The sequence below is a fragment of the Lepisma saccharinum genome, unplaced genomic scaffold, assembly GCF_977018435.1.
Source record: "Lepisma saccharinum unplaced genomic scaffold, izLepSacc3.1 HAP1_SCAFFOLD_503, whole genome shotgun sequence".
Taxonomy (NCBI): domain Eukaryota; kingdom Metazoa; phylum Arthropoda; class Insecta; order Zygentoma; family Lepismatidae; genus Lepisma; species Lepisma saccharinum.
The window spans coordinates 98,532-121,791 of NW_028143188.1; the positions used below are offsets into that span (position 1 = coordinate 98,532).

Sequence of the window (23,260 nt, forward strand, 5' to 3'; positions counted from 1 at the left end):
CCCATTCGACATGTTCCTGACACCATGTGTATCGTGCATTTTGTGCTCCTGTTTCAATGGCACACACAGCACAGGCCTCCTGGCATACAATCCTGCTTTATTCAGCTGCCTACGAACAGTTTCACGACTAACACATCGTCCCGTAGCTTGAAACAAATCATTTGCCAGTTGAGAGCAGGACTCTTGGCGGTTACGTCTGGCAGTGATTGTGAGAAACTGGTCATCAGCTGCTGATGTCATCCTCGGATGGCCTCCTCCATGACATCTACTGACAGTAGGACCATTTTGGAAGCAAAGCCACAACCTTGACACAACACTTTTATTCACATTGAATTCACGTGCTACTTCCACTTGGGACCGACCCATTTCCAGTCGTCCAATTATTTGACCTCAGTCAACGACACTCAAATGGTATCTAGGATTAATTTCAAGGTGTCTACACTTGATATCCCACTCACGAACCACCACTTCACTGCTTGAAGACTGGGACAATACTAGGCTGTGGTTTGCGCTGGCAGGCACAAGCTGTTAATCTTGGTTTGTAAGGTGCTGCTCACGCATTATATAGGGCACTTGCACTGCCTGTGCTTGTTTATGTTTGTACATGTCTCATACAAGTGTTGAATGGGCACCACATCTCACCTATCCCACGTTGTACAGAGTTGCTTAAGTTTTGTGGAGGAGTGTAGTTTCATTAACACACTCAACAAACATTTTCATATTAGGTTCATCATGTTCAGTTCCAGAAACAGAAAAATGCATATTTACATATAATTTGTTGTGTGCTTTAATCAAACCGTTCAAATATTTTACAGGACCGTTTATCAGAAAAAGCCTTTCTATATAAAAAATATGTGTATGTGTACGGTGCCAAAAAACACGCAAGCAATTGTAAGCGTGTTTTAAGAAAAAAAAGATAAGCAATTTAAATAAAAAATATCAAAAATTATATATAAATAAAAATCTTTATTTTTATCCACCCAGCTGTTAAGAGGGGCGGGGGAGGGGAAAAGTAAGTATTTGTATTTTCTTCTTTTGCATACATAAATGCCAAAGAAATATATGTCTTGAAATAGGTTTGTGTAGTGCTCGAAAAATCTTCTTCAGAGCTAGGCGCCAGCTCTGAAAATCAGGTGCCAGGAAACCACCTACTAGCAATTGTGGATACTATAAGAAGCTGAGCCAGCCCCTGTGGCGGAGTGGTTAGCACATCGCGCAACGACGCTAGGGGTCCCGGTTTCGAATCCTGGACTGGGCTTGGATGTTTCTGAGTGTTTGTTCTTCAATTTCATCATATCATCATTCATTACCATCTTCACAAATTAGCCAAAAGTGGCACAAAAAGCGAAGTAAAATAAAGCAAATCAATCAATCTATAAGAAGCTGAGCATCATCCTATTCAAATCATCGCTAAATCATGTGAGAAAGTGGGAAGTGGGGGTTGGGGACGAAGAGTAAGAAATTGTTACCGATTCTATGGAATGTTCACAACGTTGATAAAAGGAATCACTTGCTAGCTTACGCTCTACTGCAATTTGAACTTAGAATCTTCCAACGTTTCGTACATTGAAACTTAAAAAATGGCAATATTACAGCAAGAGATCACAGTCACCAAGATAAAATTTTTAGTCGCCATGGCGACTGGGATATTTCGAGCCCTGGGTTTGTGTGTCTTGTTCATTGTATTAATTGTTAAGTAAATATTTCACGTAAAATTGGTATCTCAGTCATTGGGGCATGTGACTACCATGCAAGAGACCCGGGTTCAATCCCCGGCAGTGGGGAACTGGGACTTCTTCAACCTGTTCAAGTGGCTCTGGCACCTACCCAGCATCGTATAAAGTAGGTACCTGGAAGAAATTCTGGGGGGGTAAAGGCAGCCAGAGGCATGGTGTTGATCACATCATGCCCAGCTCTGCCGAGATCAAGAAAGTGTGGGGCCCTAACCCTACATGCCTTCATGGTGTAGTGCAAAACACAGGGGAGCACTTTTTATTAGTGTATAATAGATTTGTAGACATAGAAACTGATTGTATTTTTATTACTATTTTTCAGGCTACAATAGGACTAGCGGAGGAACACAAAACTAACCCGGATGCCTTGCGAGTAATCTACAACTCTTTGGTTATTATTTGCAAAGTGTTCTATTCTCTGAATTACCAGGTATGCTACAATTATTAATTTTTCAGATGTCCATATTCTTGTCTAAATGTTGTGCATATTTTTTAAGAAACCATATTTGCCGAATGGATACATCTAAAAAAGACTGTAATGTTTCTTTAAGCAGTACACCTCCACTTTGGCAGATAAGTAATGCAATAAGCAAATCCAACATTCGGGTATATGAAATCATTCCCAGATTTTACATTTTCTGACATTTTGTGCATTTCCCATTTTGTAACTATTCAATTTTAGATACGTGAAAAATATATAAGCACAGTTCCACTTTACGTAGCTTACACTAAATTTCTTAATTAGTTATCACAAAATGAATATTGGAAATTAATTGCAGTGTTAATTGGCAAGGAAAGTATCATAAAGTGTACTAAATAATGATACATGGAATAAAAAATTTTCTTGGAATGTGTTTTATTATGTCCATATGATAATTTTACTGATGTGTTATTTCCAAAAAGAATCTAATTTAGTGCACAATTTTGTTATTTTGTTCTTCCTGTGCAAGAAAAATGAGCATCCATGTTGTGTAAGTCTCTACTCTACAAATAAGCAGTTTCTTTTTTTAAGGAAACCTTATGAGTTATGTTCTCATTGTTTCGTTAATCAATTGAATGAACTGTTCAGTTTCTTCGAGGGATGTTTATATTGTTATGTTATCTTTTCCTCCAGGATTTTCCCGAGTTCTTTGAAGATAACATGGAAACGTGGATGAATAATTTTCATACCTTACTCCATGTAGATATCAGGGAGTTACAGACAAGGGTATGTAGAATTTACCAGTACTCGTTAGAGTAAATTATACATAGTGTGTGTCTTAACTATTTTTACCTTTATCAACGAAAGAAATTGGGGCTGTGTTGGTCCATTTGGTAGGGTGCTTGTCTGCCATGTGGGAGATTCAGGTTTGATTCCTGGATTTTGTGATCTTGTAGATTTTTCTGACACACAGCCTCTAATCTGTGTGTACCTGGGAGCCTGGTGGTGATCTCATCACCTCCACTTTAGCTGAGATAAAGAGTATATGGGGCCCAATTCCTCACCTTGCTTATATTTACATGGCAGTGTAGTGCCATGTAGTTGGAATCTAATGTTTGGGCTGTATATGCTAGGTGAGCTTTCAGACCCAAGTATCAGGCCCCACCGCTTCTAGTTTTTCGATTTTTCAACTGAAAATTTTTATAAAAAAATGAAAATAAATTAATTGTTCCCTAGAGTGTTATCAATGTCTGTATTACTTTTGTTCATAAAAACATAAAATATAATGTACATAGGAGTAAAAATTCACTTGGTGGTCCTATCAGGTACACACTTTTGATGTGTGTCGGTTGAGACACTTGTGCCAGTGTCACTGTACAATTGGTTGGTTGGTAATGATGATAAGTTGTTATTATAATCAATATATTTTTTAAAAAAAACAAAATAGCTGAAGATTTTTTTTTGTTAGATTTAGTGAATGATAAAATGTGAGTGTGACACTCATGCAATAATTGGTTATTTTTTTTTATTAATGATGGTATTTTTTGTTACGGATGGGACTAGGGATGTGACGAAGCTGAAAATTTACCAATGCCGATGTACTCACTGATAATTTTTGGAAACTATGCCGATGCCGATATTTAACCGATTCCGATACATAAGATTATTAAAAAAAGTGGGATGTTATTTTTAGCATAACAAGAATAAATCTGCTATGTACATTTCTATTGCATATCATATGTATATACATATATATTCTCAAGAGATGCAAATGTACATTTGCATCTACAAAAAATGGTTATGTGAACCTTTAAGAAGAACATAGATTCTCAAGAGATTTATCATTGGTACACAAGAGTTCCTTGAAATGCAAAACGAATTCCTGTTCTTGATGTTGTAAATTTAATGCTGGCAGATTCAATTTCAGAAACACGAGTTTTGGAAACACTTCTGGAAGTAACCTACTTGTTCTCTTATCGCAAATCTGTCCAGTAAGACTGAACACTCCTTCACTGAATACTGATGCAGCAGGTATCTCAAGTATATTCTCACTACATGCTTCAGGTTTGGATACTCATTTTTGAATTTCCAATACAACAGCGGATCCTGGTTACGTGGAATAGTCGGTTCAGCAATGTACTGGTCCATTTCTGATTTTGAAGTAGGCTGATCCTCTGAATGAGAGTTTGCAATAATTTTATTACAAAAACTCTACATGATGAAGAATCATAACCTAATTTTCATACATATGTAATCGGCTTCATCACTTCCCTAGTTTCTTGTATAGCATGGGTAACCTAGGGTTAACACAGCATGCTATGATGCTAGTAGTCCCGGGTTCGAATCCCAGCCAGGGCATTGGTCTTCTTTCTGAGTGTGCCTTCATCATATCATCACTCATCGTGATCTTCACAATTAGCTAATAGTGGCAGAAAAGTAAAATACAATCAACCAAGTGACAAGCTGCATGTGCAGCTTGTGGTGTCAATCTGGTATGAAATATTGTATTTATTTCTGAGCGACACATCGCACTTGTGACATGTCACTCCCTAAGGATAAATATTGCATTTTCAAGTAACTGGTCCCACAAAATTGTACATCATCATTCATCCTTATTGTCACAATTAATACAGAGAGATAGTCAAAATGCATGACATACCTTTAGTACACCAATACCAATGATTTTTTGACAATTCGAAGCAATTTTATTGGTGCCCAGAAATAAAAAATGGTTTTAGATGTCTAAAGATGCAAATTTGTTACATAATATTGTATTTTCAAAGGGTGATGATGAACCTGGCCTGTTGGAGCAGTTGAAGTCTCAAGTGTGTGATAACGTTGCCCTCTATGCCCAGAAGTACGATGAAGAATTCCAACCTTACCTGCCTAATTTTGTTACTGCTATATGTAACTTGCTTGTTTCCACGGGACAGCAGCCAAAATATGACCTGGTAAGTTAACTACAGAAGTCCGAGGTGGAGGTAATTTTAACTACTATCATTAGGGCAGAACTGATACCACTTGGAACCAATACCCATACGATTCCGATACTCGCTTACATGGATGCTTCAAAATTGTAACAATTAAAATTGTTCAAAATATTATTATTTATTCCACTCAGATTATATTCATCAATTTATCACAGTTTTGCTTTACAATATTCAAGAATTACACCAGAAATACCTGTTATGTAATCACAAAATACAGTTTTCACATAATCTTGTTGCAAAATAAATGAAAATTTTGAAATTTGCCATGAAATTCAGTGCAGAAAAGAGTGAGGTGCTAATAACAACAAGAAACAGAGCCAGAAATGAACCAAGAATAAAGATGGACATGGAAGAGTTGAGAGTAGTGGAGAGCTTCAAATATGAAGGAAGCATAATTGAGAGAAGTGGAAGAATAGATGAGGAGAGGGTGGTGGACTATATCAAAGCGTTCAAAGATTAATATGGAACTGGGATGTACCTATGAAATGCAAGAAGGTACATCCTATGTACCAATAATTATGTATGGAGCAGAGACTTGGGCAATGACTGAGAGAGACAAAAGAAAGATGCAGGCAGTGGAGATTATAACGGCACTAGACCACTTACCCTTATAAATAATATGCAAATAGCGTAAACACTCTTATTTGAACAAATATTTATGTTTCGGAAGAAATCAAATCTAAATTTTTGAACTTTCAAAAATTGTGTGAATCGGATTACACTTCTGAACTTCAATGTGTTTTAGAATAGTTTAGATTGGCGAAGTAATTTTGGTTGCAATTGATCAGCAATGTACTTATGGTAGGATTGCTATGAGCATAAAAGCATAAATAAGTTTTGATTTACTTGGTTCCTTGTGCTTATGTGGTTCCGCACACATATTCCATATGTAGGCTACACTGTCATCTTTAAGATGGAAGGACTTGTAATGGAAAGTCCTTAATTTTTAGGCTTAAAAATCAGTTTGCATCTTGTTTAAAACAAGATGTATATATTTTGACAAAATATGTTGTCACGCTAATATTGTAATGTCCATGATTAATTTGTATCGACAAAAAACCCACATTGGTAAGTCAGGAAACTTAAGAATGTGAAATTCGTGACATGAACTTGGTATCCATCTTATGTTGAAAATTGGACTTCTAGATAAGTATAATGCGACGGACTAACATAGTAAATTGATTCACTAACCAATTGAACGTTTCAATTATCAATATTTTGCATAATCAGTGAATTTTGAAAGCAAATGCATATCATACTCATCGTGACAAATTGAATATTATTTATTGTATTTATGTTCGTGGAAAGAAAGATTTACCATCATAACAATGTGAATTTTATGAATACATAAAACTTCCTCGGTAAGATTGTAAAGCAGAATTATACATAAGATTTTGTAAACATTTAAAATATTGTGCAAAGTACGATAACATCTCTTGATATGTTAAGGTATAAACACATTTGTTAAATTTTTAATGTATAAATGCACCTAATACAATTCTGAATTGAGTTTGTTACACGTGGAATATTATTTTAAAAGTAACAATTTTGTTTTCCTCGAAGTATCTCATACTATTAATCTGATACATAAAGTTAGGTTATACGTATATTGTCACAATTAAATATTTAAAAGTGAGCACAGCTCTACCTATAAATTATTTACACATAATAGCATCCATTATTAGTAGACATAGTGCTGCAATTTTACTTTACTCTGATATTATTCTATGTAACCAATTTAAAATGTAGTCTACACATGGATGGTGGTAAAATTGTTATCCGCTGCCTTATCAGAGGTTATACCAAAGATTATGTTTTATGAGGTTAAGCCTGATGAAACAGTAGTAGTCGTGGAACATTCAGGTGAAAGTACAGTTGACAAGGGAAAGCCACCTGCTAGAATCAGGGTGGCAACAGACCTGGAAAACTGGGAAAAGTCAGGGAATTTGAGAGGTCAGAAAAAGTCAGGGAATTTTGTCTTGATTGAAGTTTTTTAATTTTTTTTATGCGATGGAACGAATGTGTCAGGCGTTTGCTTTGAAAGATGTTGTTATGAAGCACTGCATGGGAACAGGACATCTTGTGTTAAATTTCGGACTCAACTTTTAGGCCCCTTTTATGCACAACACAACCATGGCGCCAGAAACCAGTGATGGCAGGAGGAGAGGAGAGGGGGGAGAAATTGATAAGCCTCTAAATATTGTATGGAAAATTCATTCATTTATCATTTGCTCTTGTCTGCATGTGAGTAGTAAAGGGACAGAACGGTCAAGAGATGGAGTGGAGTGGGGGGGGGGGGCACCGTCCGATAGTTGTCATAGTACGGCATTTTGTCGGACATTCTGAAGGAACATGGAAACAAATAAGGGTGCTATGCATCCCTGTAATTTGTAGAATGTCGTGGTACAGCATGAACATTTCGGCTCCATAGATGCATACGATTTTTGTCGGATATCGCAGTGCGATTAATGTTGAACTTCGACAAAATGTCTCACTACAACATGCAGCAAAAATTGCATGCATGGCACTTTTGGAATTGATTTTTGTTGGATGTCTTCAGAGTGCAACATCTGACAAAAATCACATGTATAAACAGAACCTCGTATATCAGAGTTTGTCTGGTGTGGTACCACATTTTATTGAACAAAGTTTTTGGGTGTGTTTGTGCATGCGATTTTTGTCGAATGTAGCAGTTCAATATTTGTCAATCAGATGTTTCTTGGATGTCCCAGTATGACATTTTTTGTCTTTACGATATTTGTTAGATGTTCCATCCAACAAAATTTGCATGCATAAACTGGGCCTTATTAGTCTGCTGCTCCACTGCAAATATGTTGCTGGAATGTTATTACTCTTCTGGCTCATTTAACCTTATTTAATGTAGCAATGCATACAAAGGTTTTTGCAAAAGTCAACGTACGTTTACAATGACATTGCACTATTCTTTGATATCAAGAAGAAACCAGCAAATCGGGACATATACAGTGATGGACAAAAGTAATCATACAGTGGAACTGAAAGGAAGAAAGGACGAATTGCAGCAGCTAGGAAAACAATAAGGAAGTCAAAACTGTCAATGCATTACCATGTATACACCAAACGATATATTGACAACAAAAATAAATATCAGATGCTGCTTGTAGAAAAATAAAATACAAAACATTCTCAATGCCCGCTTCTTTGGCTGGACAAAAGTATTCATACACCAACATAAAAGTTCACTTTGAAGAAAAGATAGAAACAAATACCATGTCGTCAGAATTTAGTATGCATTCCTCTGTTATGGAGAACAGCTGTCAGTCTCTTTTACATAGAATGAACAAGAGGCGTGGTTATTTCAGATGTAATATTGTACCACTCATGCAAAATGACCTCTTTCAGTCTATTCTTGCTTGCTATGTCATGTTTGCGGAGTCTGGTTTCCAAATGGCTACAAATATGTTCAATGGGGTTAAGGTCGGGGGGCTGAGGTGGAGTTTTGAGTGTGTGGGGAGTATTGTATAACAACCAAAGGCGGACAATCTCAGCTGTATGTTTAGGGTCGTTGTCCTGTTGGAAGTAAAAATCATTCCCAAGACCCAAATGATCGATACTCTGCTGTAAATTGTTCTTCAGAATATCCAAATAGACAAATCTATCCATAGTTCCCTCAATAAAGACGAGTTCTCCAACACCTGAGGCTGACATACAGCCCCAGACCATAACGCCACCACCTCCATGTTTAACTGTGGCCAAGAGATTTCGAGGCTCAGGCTCAGTATTGGGCTTTCTCCACACCAAAATTCTACCATCACTATGGATAATATTCAATTTACTCGTCCGTAAACAACACTTTATCCCAGAAGTCCAAACTTTTACTCACATACTCCTTTGCAAATGTTAATCTGGCCTTCTTGTTCTTCTTACTGATGTATGGCTTCCTTCTAGGTACCCTAGCTTTGTACTCTGCTAGGTTGAAAAGCCTTCTAATAACTTCTTGAGGACACTTGTTTTCCCAGGTGTTCGTGAACATGTGCCGACACTGCTGACGATGTTAATTTTGGGTTTTTCTTGATCATTCTCAACAGTCCTTGTTTCTCTCTCGAAGTAAGTTTCTGAGGACGCCCAACCCTTTCCCTATTTATCAGCACTTTTGTGTCTTTATATCATTTGATGACACCTTGCACAGTCGCACGACTTCTCCCAACTATGTCTGCGATTTCAGAATATGATTTGTTATTGCGGTATAATGATATCATAATTCTCCTCTCTTCGATCGTGGTTTCCTTCCCTTTGCGGCCCATTTGACTTCCTGCAGCACGCCAACACCAAACCAACCACTTCCTTACACAGGTGCAAGTGCAGTAAACAAATATCTGGCACTGAATGATGGAAACGTTTGTTTCACGAACTCTTTTTTGGGTTTATAACCTGGCGTATGAATACTTATGACCACCCAGAAATCAGTGTATCTAAGGATTACCCACATTTCTCATGACAATTTCAATTGTATGCACACAATTGTTTTGCGTTTCTATTCTTGCCATTCCAATGGAGCATATGTGCTACAGACTTGACTTGCCTTTACGGTCTTCTTTGTATAATAACATGTTTCATTCAGACAATGCCTTTGTATGAATACTTATGTCCATGACTGTATGTTGAATAATATCACGAAAAAGTGAAAGAGAAACCTGTATTGGTAAATGTTATACAAATTTGACAAGTGCATACTCCCAACCTCAACACTCTCATTGCAATTCACAATCCCCTCTGTCCTGTCTGTTTAAACTTGTGAGAGATGGTTATTAATCTGTCACTGAGTGAAGTTAATGTCCAATGTTATGAAATAAAATACAAATAATAAATATTTTTATACAATTACTCGAATCATTTCTCTGCCAGCCCTGCTAAATTTTCACTTTTCATCTACTGATTTATACGAGGGGCATCCAGAAAGTAAGTTCCAATTAGTACGGACCTTGATTTTTCTCAAACGCGTTAACAGTGAAAAATTTTAATTGCTACAAAGTAGTGTTTATGAATGTGCAGTGATGTCTGGACACATTTTCACCCATTGAAAATAGCGAAATAACGCAAATTTGGCATAAAATGTGAATTGTTGGCATTTCTCATGAATTTAGAAAAATGTGTTTTAACAACGAAAAATACCACGAAATCCAACATTCTTGTCTTTTTTAGGCTTAGAAAGTAAAATATGCCATATTTGTGCATGTACAACGTACAAGTTTTCCAACATTTTATTCAAGAGAAAAGTTTAACGCATGATATACATGGAATAATTCGGACAGCCAAATTAAATCACATATTTCCCATGATTTTTTCAACTTCTATCAGAACAATTTGCATCACAGAGCAATGTGCCGGGGTTCTGACAGGAGATCGAGTGTGTATCTACCATAACACGGAGCCGCATCATCAGTATTTGTCGCGAGAAGTGGTGCAATTTAAGCAGAGATAGGGTGCTCACCTACCACCACAGGGGAGTCGTAACATCGGCATTTATCGAGCTAGAAATAATGGAAAATAACTTCCTCAAAAATTTGTTCCAACATACAGGGTGTCCCACGGATGGCGCAACTGGGAATTAAGAGTGGCGTTACTTTGTAACCGAAACCTGTACATACATAAGTTATACACCAAATGTTAGCCCTGTCCAAGTAGATATTTTTAAACATAGAAACAACAAACGGGGTGCAGTGTTGTTCATGCAGTGTTGCCAAATGTAAGTGAAAGTGTAAATTTATTTTTCCACAAAGCATGGAAAATTGCATGTCAAACATTCGTACGGAAATTTGGACGTCAATTTCCACCTTGGGTAGGTGGACTATTTTGCCATCTATAGTTCAGAGAAGAAAACCGATCGTTTTCGCGTATAGCCAATCCTGAAATGCCTCGTAAAGGCATACCGGTCCAAATGGGTGTTTTAAAAAAATTATGAGGTACAGTGGCAACAGTGTTGATGTTTGAAGGCAACAAAAGGTGTGTTTAGTGATGGTCTATGACATGGAAATACTGGAAACAGGAAAAAAAGAAAATGAAAATTATGGTGAAAAAAGTGTTACTTACCTACTCCTGGCAACCATGCAATGTGATAAGAGTGCCCACCGAACGAGAACAAAAGAATCAGTTAGTTGTGTACTCAGAACTGTTTGAGCCGTGCATTTCGCATTGTTCGTAGGGGAAGATTAGAATTGTTCTGTGAAATGAAGTACTCTTTGGAAGAGAGGGTGTTCATTGTGGAACATTATTTTTGTTCAAAATCGTACACTAGTGTAAAAACTGTGTTTCGCGAGAAATATCCGAATAACAGTGTTCCAGAAAATTCGACGATATATTGACTTGTTTCCAGATTTTGTGAAACAGGATCAGTTAATGACAAACCCTACCACAGACAACCACCAGTTTTGACACAAGGTGTGCTGCAGGATGTGGAGCAGAGAATATCACAATCTCCCAGGAAATCTCTTTGTAAACTTGCTGCACAGTCAGGTGTATCAAAAACAACAACTCACCGAGCGTTAAAACAATTGCACCTACGTGCATATAAGGTACAGGCTGTGCAAGAACTGAAGGAAGCAGACAAAGGTGCACGTGTAATATACTGCCAGTGGTTTAGAAGTTTTATTAGAGACAATGGTGTGAATATTTTGGATAAGGTTTTTTTCACGGATGAAGCATGGTTCCACTTAAATGGATATGTCAACAGTCAAAATTCTCGACACTGGTCAAGTAACAATCCCCATTTGTTACATGAACAATCACTTCATCCACAAAAGATCGGTGTGTGGTGCGTGATTTCGCGGAGAAAAATAATAGGTCTATTCTTTTTCAACACAACAGTTGACGGAATAGTTTATCGTGACCTTATCACACAGTTTATTTCTCTGTTGGAACGTGATGAACGTGATTGTTGGTTTCAACAAGACTCCGCAACATGTCACACGTCTAATGAAACTTTAGACATGTTGGCAGTGTTTTTTGGCGATCACATTATAAGCAAAAACTTATGGCCCAGTTGCTCCCCGGATCTGACGTCTCCAGATTTTTTTCTGTGGGGTTATTTGAAACAAACAGTTTACATTAATAACCCAAGAACACTTGATGATCTAAAAATAAACATTTGCACAGCCATTAACAATATAAACCAATCAACCTTGCATAAAGTTGCTTCCAACATGATAAAACGTGTTGATGAATGCTTCAGGGAAAATGGTTGTCATTTTCAACATCTTTTGTAAAGCTACACTGCCTGTTACGTGCATTGCATGGTTGTCAGGAGTAGGTAAGTAACACTTTTTTCACCATAATTTTCATTTTCTTTTTTTCCTGTTTCCAGTATTTCCATGTCATAGACCATCAGTAAACACACCTTTTGTTGCCTTCAAACATCAACAGTGTTGCCACTGTACCTCATAATTTTTTTAAAACACCCATTTGGACCGGTACGCCTTTACGAGGCATTTCAGGATTGGCTATACGCGAAAACGATCGGTTTTCTTCTCTGAACTATAGATGGCGAAATAGTCCACCTACCCAAGGTGGAAATTGACGTCCAAATTTCCGTACGAATGTTTGACATGCAATTTTCCATGCTTTGTGGAAAAATAAATTTACACTTTCACTTACATTTGGCAACACTGCATGAACAACACTGCACCCCGTTTGTTGTTTCTATGTTTAAAAATATCTACTTGGACAGGGCTAACATTTGGTGTATGACTTATGTATGTACAGGTTTCGGTTACAAAGTAACGCCACTCTTAATTCCCAGTTGCGCCGTTCGTGGGACAACCTGTATTAAACTGTCACGAAAATACATAGACAATGTGACCTACAATTTAAAATAATAGTTTAGAAAGCACAATGGAAGTATAAGTTTTGGTATATTTGACAGAAAAATGTTCTAAAATAAAAATGCGAATTTTGAGAAACTTATCAATAAAAAAGTAAAAATAAGATAATGCAAATTTTTGGTGCCATAATATATTGGTATCTGACACGTGAGATTGATTTAAAATTTTTGGGTGCATCGCCATTTTGCACCCTTCAGTATATATGGGGGAAATCCCCTTACCTTAAAATTAAAAAGGAGCATGTGGAAAATAACTTCCAAGGTATCAAACTCTCATGAACATACGTAGGCCATGTGACATACAATTAAGAACAGTAGTTTTAAAATAGCATGAACGTAAAATTTTAGGTATATTTTCCAGAAAATGTGCTGAAATGAAAATGTGAATTTTGGGGAAAATAACATCGAATAGTAAAAAAAATAGCATCAAAGATAACAAAAAATCAAAGTACATACTGATTAGGCATAAATAAAGAAGAATATCAGTAGTAATTTATTGCATTCGTTAGAGTGACTCGTAACCTAATTTTCGGCATAATCATTACCGTTGTTCTGGCATTTGTCATAGCATGGCACTAAATTTTGTATGCCATGGCATATGTGTCTCACATCAAAGACTGGAACTATTTGTACTACAGTGTAACTGTCAAAAATCTTGTCCTGCCAGAGACTTCTTCAGCTGAACAAAAAGATGAAAGTCAGTATATGCAAAGCCGGGACTGTAGTCCAAGATCTCTCATGATGTGATGAAAAAAGCAAACACATATTCTCAGCTGTATGGGGTTGTGCACATTGGATTGGTTTTCCATGAATTATCTGCACCATCGTCTGACCATACTATCGCTCACGAAGTCCAGCCTGTACATCTCACACAATTGCTGGTGACTATATGCAGGATTCTGAGCATGCAACAATCTGATTTCCACACTTACCTCGCAGTCGGTGGGAAACACTATGTATCCACCAGATTACAGCCACTTTTTCCCGCCTACATATGCGTGTCGCGTACAGACGCCATTGGAACTTTTTCTGGATGCCCCTCATGTGTAAACTTTTGGAAGCTGTTATCAATAGCGTGTTCCTGTTTGAATATTTGATTAGCTAAATAAGGCACCTGTACAATGAAGTAAATTCTCCTTTTATAACTTGCTTGCATTAAATTTCTTTTAATACATCCCTATATACCCTTTTCACCAGCAATAATAGTATAACTGTGTGCAGTCAGTTTCACAGTATTTCATTTGGATATACTGTGAATGTTTGTACGGAGGATATATCCCATTGATAATGAAGGAAATATGACACTTTGTTTTATACGAATCAATTGTTTCGCTTATGTGCAAGAGGGAAGTTGTTTGCTTCATAGATAAAAGTGAAGCTGGTTTATGCATCAAAGAATAAGTCTACACTCATGGTTCTTGCAAGCAGAGGGTTCCAAACCTCAGTGGAAATATCAACATATAATAACGAGAAAGGGTAAGGAGATTGATAAATTACAAAATTTATTTTTTCATCAATCACACTTCATTCTAATCTCATTTAGTCGTAATTTGAAAAATAATAAAACATTTTATTGAAAACTGGCTGCATATAAAAAAATCCTGTAATCCCTTCCTAACTTGTGAATTGTAATAATTTTCAATATTCACATTTTGCAGTTTGAATGCAAATCATAGAGAAATGATGTAAATTTCTTGGAAGCTAATATTGGTACTTAATACAATACATACCTGGATCTGTATGACTTTCTTATTTCCATTTACAAGAACATGGATTTGGTTTATAATTGTCAAGGAAAACCTGGAAAAGTCAGGGAATTTTATTTTTGCTTGTTTGTAGCCACCCTGTAGAATGTTCCAGAACAATTTTCTAATAGTCTGGAGGGGAGTATTTTTGTGTATATATATTGTCCTGTTTTGTACCTTGTTACATTTGTACTTTGTGCAGAGTCTGAAGAAGACCTTGCTAGAAGGTTGAAACGTTACGTTTAGTTTATGTTTTATATTGAAATAAATTTTGTAGTTGGTGCAGTCACAGATACCGCTACGTTGTAACTACACCATTGAAAGTCAGTGGGGCAGTTACAACCCAAGAATGTCCGTGATTGTACATACCAAAATGGCATATGTAAATTAACAAAATTGTTGCAGCCATCCACACTAGTTTTTAATCTGATTTCAGTCCAAATATGTGTTACTTGTAGCTTTCCTGGCGACGTGATTCGAACAAGTGTTCTCGTGTTACCAGCCAGGTTAAGTCTATGGTGGCCAACATAGACTTAAGGGCATGCGAGACACTCTCCGGCCGGCTTTTCCCTCTGAGTCAGTGTTGCCAACTTAGCTCTCTTGGAGCCAGATCTAGCTCTTTCGTGCACTCGTTTGCCTGTGAACTGGGGCACCCGGCCCCGTGCCTCACTATGATACCATCACTGGTTCCGGCCCACATAGGCCAACTTTTGCCATGATTACACATTTTGCACGTGATGTAATATTGTTATATTAGCTGCGTCGCCCCATCCCCTCTTATATCCCCAGCTACTTTTTTTTATAGCACAGTGTTGATGTGAAATTGGCATAATATTGTTATCAGGAAATCCTTTATTTTCGATTTCGTACGACCATGAGATGGGGGATGCCGCAGATCTAGATGGTGAAAACTAAGAATAGATTGTCATCAATTTAGAGTTAACAGTAATAGCAGTGCCCCACCCCTTTGACAACTAACATTACTCTAGGAAGCACTTCGTAAATGTAGCTCCTTGAAAGTCAGTTTTAACTCCATTTAAGGTGAATTTTAGCTCTTTTATGTGCACCAGGTTTGGCAACACTGCCAGGGGGCAAGGAGAAATGCATTGGCCATATGGGAGTATTTTTTGACTTGTTATCTTCGGAATATCAAACTTCCGATGGAATAGAAAATGATATCAACGGGAAAGGGTGGTTTGAAGAAGTGCTTGCTAAGCAGAAAAGTCGAAACACCCATTGGATTAGCCGTAACTTGATGTTGAAGTTGATTCCCCATAGGAATACATGGGATTCCGAAAATTCTTATTAGTCATATTTTTTACAGGTCGTATCTAGCTTAATAATCAACTTTGAAAAACGCTTCAATCTGCCACATGTGGAAAAATTCATACTCTCTTGTACCCCGCTGTTTTTATTCAGTAGCATTGCCCATTCCGACGATATTCAAATAAATTCACACATGGTGCGTAACTGTGTCTCTTCTCCTTAACCTGGCTGGCAACCCGTGAACATTTGTTCAAATTTTCTTTGATCATCATGACAGAAAATTAATTTTTCTGAAGTGAAGTGTATATATTTTTTAATTATGGTGTGGAAAAGTACATTTGTTTTATTAATTTACACATGAACTGTTGTTTATAAATATACCAGTTGGCTAGTTTTTGATTAAATATTTTTTTTTTTACAGCTTGTTAGCAATGCTCTTCAGTTTTTAGCATCTGTTTCTAGTAGGCCGCACAACCAGGGTCTGTTTCAAGAGTCCTCCGTGCTGGGAAGTATTTGCGAGAAAGTTGTCATTCCAAATATGGAATTCAGAGGTGAGGACGTGCAGTGGAACCCCAATTAATTACGTATTAAAATTAAGAGAATTTTTAGTTTTCCTATTTTAAGGTGTTTTCCTCTTTTTAATTCATTTTGTTCTGCTGAACGTGAAATTGTGCTCCCATTGTGTCTACAGATATTTTTCTTTTTCTTTCTGATGTAGTTGAAAGTCGGTCAGCACAAATTTTATTCCTCAGAATTATTTTATAAATTTAAATTTATGTTTAGCAGACATCTTGCTTAGCAGTGGTATTAATTATGTATTGAAATGCTTTAGAAATATAAGTGAAAAATGCAGGCTTGGCTAGGACTCTAACATGGGCCTTGTGCATACCATAACATTTCTATATCAACTGGGGTACCGAGCCACCATTTTTTGCTGAAATTTCTACATAGTACATCTCTGTGTTCCAAACACTAAGGAAATGCTTTAGTTATAATATAATTAGGGATGGGTCGATATGAAATTTTGGCCGATACCGATAAAGTAACGATATAAAATTTACCGATACCGATATTCTACCGATCCGATATAAAATTAGAAATGGTCCTTGAAGAACCTGAAAGGTTCATTGACCTCTTTAAAAAATGTGTGTTTCAAGGTGACTGTAGTGCAAGATAAATTGCATATTTAAACATTTACTTTTTTAGAAAGTAGGGCATGGATATTATCCATAAAAATTACAACAAAATGGCAGAATTTTGCACTAAATTATCAGATAATAATCGATATATCGGATCAGTAAAAAAATCGGTAATTTTACTGATACACCGATATGCCTATATCAGCCGATACCGATATAGTACCTATTAATCGGTCCCATCCCTAAATATAATGCATTTTTTAAAAAGTGTGTTTTGTCTTTTTTGTCTTGACAACTGGAAAAATAAACTGTGTTATCACTCATAATAATAATAATAGTTCCAAACTCTGTGTCGCAACAGCCGTTCAACTGTCAAGGTTTGCCAAGTAGCTTCTGACAGGACATCAAGTCCCATGGCTTATGTTTTTCTACTATCAGGACTGGAGCCTAGTGCTATTGTTTTCAAGTAGTTCTGAAATTGTCCCCAGGATGCTAAGTGAATATCAAAATTTTGTGTTCCACCAGAGATCAAACCCAGAACCGCTTGCACCAAAGGCAAGGGTGCCAATCATTCAGCTAAGCAAGATGCATTTTAATTTTATTGAAAGAATTTTATAAAAATTATAGCAGGCATCTTTATTTTTGGGAAAGGGACTTTATTGGGTGCGTGTCATACTGTTCAATATGTTGGAATACTGGGTTGCTCCCGTTGACCTGTTGCATCCAGTTGTACAAAGTAATTGTGTTATAGAGTTCTCCACAATGATTCTTGTTACCACATTTGTCACTAATTTATAATAAAACGATTATACAACATACATTATTGTGATAGTGTTTACAAAAACTTGTCATTTCAGATAATGAATTCATTACCAAACAATCTTCCTGAAGCGTAAGATTGATTTTTCAATTCCTGCTATCTTGTTAACTCCTGATTTTTAATTACAGAGAAACTTAGTACTCATGTTTTCAGCGAAACTGTTTTTAGTTTGTTCAATTAATTTTGGTGGCCTCTGCCACCATTGTTGTTGGAACTTGTTGTATTGTTGCTTGGCACACTTCTATTTGTGAGTATTAAGTTTCTCTGTAATTATCTACTATACGTCTCTCATTTCCCAAATCTGAATCCTTATTTTTGTTTCCCTCAGCTGCTGATGAAGGAATGTTTGTAGACAATCCCGAGGAATACATTAGAAGAGATATTGAAGGCTCGGATGTGGACACAAGGAGACGAGCTGCATGTGATTTAGTGAAAGCCCTGTCCCAGTACTTTGAAGATAAAATGATGGAAATTTTTGGCCAGTATGTCCAGGTCAGTGTATTGATATGTAATAATGTTATCTTTACTTTAGAAATTCAGTGGCTAATCTGCACTTCATCCATCCAACATTTTGGACCTATCACCAGATCCTTCCTCAGGGAATCCCAGGAATTAATATATTACAAAAATGTTTATTGTTACAATATTGTTTTAATTGCCGTGAGTTTCTGAGCATGGATCCAAAATGTTGGTCTAATGAAGTGAGGATTTACCTTTCTTCACGTTTTTTAATAAATTTCTCCAGGGTGGTTATACAAACACTAAGGAAAGCATCATATCTATTTGTAATCAGTACGAATAGCCAGAGGGGGGACTAAGATGTCAGTGGAAATAGCAGATGGTGGAGAGTGTTAGGAGAAGATGACAAGATTGGGACACTGTGGAAATAGAGGAGTGGTGGAAGACCAGAAAAAAATGAAGAGGCTTGACTTCTATGCCGACATAGCCAGAGGCAGGGAACGGCAAAGGATGATTATACGAATATGATTTGAAGTAGAGAAATGTTAAACCAATAGTGTTCACCAGTAATTTTACCAGTGAAATATTTTTGTATATAATGCTATTCCTTTTTCTAAACATTCTGAATTGAGATGATGAACTTGTGTTTTGAATGTTGCAAGTTCAAACCTTACATCCAGCCATCTTGAAGGTTTTTCCATGGTTTCCCTCACCTGAAGGCCGCATGCTTTGCCTTTCATTTTTAATTGAATCAACCAGCCAAAAATTCTTTGAGGGATATACGAGGTGTGGCTAGAAAAAAAACGGATTGATGTTGTCGACAAATGGCAAGCGCATTAAGGTCAAGCGGTGCATGTGTGTATATCACACACGCAAGTATTTGAGTTGTTTCAAAGGTGTAAAGAGGGATGAGAACTGATCGTGGATGACTCTCATCCTGGACGGCCTTGCACGTCAAAAACTGAATCAAACATTGCAAATGTCGGTGAATTGATTCGAAAAGATCGTCGCTTCAGTATTCGAGCTATTGTAAAACAACCAGCATTATTACATTACGGTGCTGACGATCCTTGGTGAGCAACTAAGACGACGACGACCTGATTTGTGGATAAGCAAGTCATGGATTCTTGCTCAGGACAATGCTCCTGTCCACACGGCATTGTCAGTCAAGGCTTTTTTGGCCAAGCATGGGATCGCAGTGTTAGAACATCCACCCTATTTGCCGGATATCACTCCATGCGACTTTTTTTTATTCCCAAAGGCCAAATCAGCACTGAAAGGAACCAGATTTACGACCGTAGGATCTGTGAAAACAAAAGCGACGGAGGTCATGAACATGGCTTCAGAGAATGAGTTCCAGCACTGCTTCCAGCAATGGATGATTCGTATGGAGCGGTGTATCGATACTTCAGGGGAGTACTTTGAAGGGGAAAATGTTCGTATTGTACAAAATAACCAATAAGAGATTTTGTAGGAACAGTTCGGTTTTTTTCTAGCCACACCTTGTATGAGTAAATATGTTAATTAAATAGCTGAATGAATAATTTGTGTTTGTCGTGAAATTTTGACCAATTTATGTCAGATTAGTATCTGGATATCACTGGTACGTAAGAGGCGACTTTCTCTGGAGGTCTGAACTGTCAATCTGTCTTCCATGTAGTACACCTATATTACTAGCTGATTGCATGGCTTTGGCCGGGTATTTATTTATCCCAATCTTCTGTTAGACAGGAAAATAATGAATTCTAACTATAGTGTAAAATTAACTTGGAGTTGAATGAGTGTCACTATTTATCTTAGTGACCCCGAAAACTATGGATTCCACACTAATATCGGTCGTTTTCGATTATCTTTACATGTCATCCCCTTCCCACCCCCACCCCTAGGGATGCTAGGGGTGTCTTACCACCACAGTATTTCTTTCCAGATTGTAAGTGATATCTGTACCAAGTTTGGTTGATATTGGTCCAAGATAGCAATATCGCACCTTGTGTGTAGGCAACCAACTTCACTGTGATGTGTAGCAGGAAGCATAACTTGCAGGATATGACATGAAAATTCCATGCAACAGAATGCTATTTTATGACCCCTTCCCACCCCCACCCCTAGGGGTGCCAGGGGTGTGTCACCCGCACAGTATTTCTTTCCAGATTGCAAGTGATATTATAAGGGGGGAGGGTGAATATAAAGTTTTTTTGTGTTTTGACTTTATGAGTTCTTTTCTCTTTTACTTTATACTATTGATTGTTTGGTTGGTTTTGCTTAGTTGAGAGAGATTCCTCTAAAACTAATCAAAAACAATACTTAATTGTCTCTTAAGAGAGAAGAAAGAGAGAGACACGCAGACCCTATTCCACGTGTGGTGTTCCGTATAATAACAGGTATCCCTTGAGAGACCTGTTAAGCAACAGACGAACTTTAGTCTAACTTTCAGAAACGGTAGCTAGAGAAGGCTTTGGTAGTGTTACGATTCACTGCAATGATAACAGGTCAGGCACCTTTGAAAGGCCCATTAATACCGCTTGTGGCATAGCCACCACCAAACATGAACATTTCACTGTACATAAAGCACACAAAAGAGATATACAAAAGGATTCTGTACTTACATACCAGCCTGTTGGACAATATACCTTTCATACCTGGGGGCCACACACACTATTTCACACTCAATAGCCACATCCCGACACATGGGCAATTTTGGGGTATACACCACTAAAAAATAGGAAATTCATACTTCCTTGAAGTGATAAAGGCAGTTGGGGAGTGATGGATGAGCTTTCCTGGTTTTTCTGGTATGGATGGCTGAATTAACTGATATTCCATGGATGCTGCTATGGCGTCCGTTTCGCCGACCATGTGGTCTGGATTTTCACTTTTGATGAGGGACACAAAACTCGCTACATTGCCGAAATTTGCACTGGGATCCGTAGATGCTGTCTTGGACACAATATCCCACTTGGTCACGCACACTTCGGTCCATATTTACTATATCTGGACCTTGGATTCCTATTTCCCTTGTGAATCCTATGTTACTGGCACACGCGGCCATTAACGCACTGAATTTTACCAGCAACTTCACATCTGACCTGCTCTCAGGTGGGTAAGCTCACCACTTAATAGGCCATCTGAAAATCTCCTCTGTGACGTCACAGCCTTGAAGGCTTCTCATAGGCCAGCTGGAGTCCTCTGAGACTTTTCCTTGTCTGTGGGAGTTCCACTTTCTCCCACCAGATGTCAGTTATCAATTGCTTGAAAAGTGTAAACAAAAGTGTTTTTTCACCTTTTCTGGCTTAATTATGCCAGATAATTGCAAATTAATTTACTTTTCGTAAATTAGGCATTATTTTACCTATGGATAAGTGTTATCTTTGATTTTCATTAAAAGATAAAAGATTTAATAAATATGGGATTTGGAGCACATTGTTTTTGGTATTCAAGATGGCTACTGTCAGCCTAAAAATTGTTGTTTCTTTATAAATAAAGCACTTCTTCCCCTCCCATGAGTGTAACAAATTGTTTGTAAACATTACCCATGATTCTGGGAAAATAGCTCTCTCAAGCTTTTTCTGATGCTAACCTGATGACCCTTGTACTTAGTTATTTGTGTGTGGGCATGTATGCCCAATGCTGATTGGTCATAATATGTGTACCAAGTTTGGTTGAAATTGCTCAAGGCACTCGAGAGTTATGCCGGATCAAACGTACACACACACACACACACACACACACACACACACACACACACATCCATTTTTTATATATATAGATTTACATTATATTTTTATAATAAACTGCTTTTAGGCAATGTTGGGCAAGTATGCACAAAACAACTCCGCGAATTGGAGGAGTAAAGATGCTGCCTTCTACTTGCTTACATCACTGGCTGTGAAGGGACAGACCCAGAAGCACGGAATCACACAAACAAGTCAACTTGTCAGTCTGCCAGGGTTTTGCACACAACATATTCTGCCAGAATTGACAAAGGATGGTGAGTTTCATGTGGATTTAAATATTGTGTACCTAGTGTTCATTATGTAGTGGTGTAGTCTTTAGTCTATGTAGAGTGACTAGCTGTGTGAGGTTGTGTGTTGTATCTTGGTGTAAGCTTGAAAAATTATGGGAAACCAGGATGAAACGTCGCTGATAAAATAAAAATCACTAAAAATAACGGTGTTAGATTATTTTGCATCTATGGTGTTATGCGAACCTTCAAGAAGAACATAGTTCATTATTCATGTTGGATGCGGTAAATGTGACTTAAAATTACTTACGTGAAATTTTGAAATTTCATGTTTTCGTGTTGCACAATTTAATGGTTATATCCTATTAATTTCGAAGGCTGTCTTCATTCACTAAGGGTACGGCATCTGGAGCGGAGATGATACCGCGTCACTATTTTGTTTGTTCCAGGGCGGTCACTGACAGCAGAAAGCGCACCAGACGATGCAAACCATTCTCAAACTATTATATCTTCTACACTCATCCACTCCACTACTCTCCCCATCTGGCCAAGTCACGTCGTCCCTCCCACCATATCTCCTCCTGTGTTCTTGTTTTTGAAGCACATTAATTTAGGATAATGTTTTGTAATATGAGGCAGACCAGTTTTTTGTGCTCAGCCCTGTATTATGAGAAAGGTTAAGTCACAAAATTAAAACCAAAAGAAAACACGCATTGGTTTATTTTTTTTTAGTCAGCGCAACAGTATAAGATTGAAATTTCAGTAGCAAGAGACATTGAATACAAAAATTTTAAATATCATTTTACTAATTCAGGTATGCTGTTTTCACATATCAGAAATCAGCTTCGTGACATCCCTAATTTTAGATGAT

At 37.4% G+C, this 23,260-nt stretch overlaps 1 protein-coding gene across 1 annotated transcript in view; it reads left to right on the plus strand.

Annotated features, from left to right (window-relative positions):
• The first annotated feature begins 408 nt into the window (after positions 1–408).
• The window catches only part of LOC145982968 (exportin-2-like), a 55,662-nt gene continuing 32,810 nt past the window's right edge, over positions 409–23,260 (plus strand). The window contains exons 1-7 of the mRNA XM_083116248.1: positions 409–432; positions 2,056–2,163; positions 2,848–2,940; positions 4,938–5,105; positions 16,432–16,561; positions 18,298–18,461; positions 22,230–22,416. Coding sequence (XP_082972374.1) covers positions 409–432; positions 2,056–2,163; positions 2,848–2,940; positions 4,938–5,105; positions 16,432–16,561; positions 18,298–18,461; positions 22,230–22,416 — 874 coding nt within the window. The remainder of the gene's footprint in view (positions 433–2,055; positions 2,164–2,847; positions 2,941–4,937; positions 5,106–16,431; positions 16,562–18,297; positions 18,462–22,229; positions 22,417–23,260) is intronic.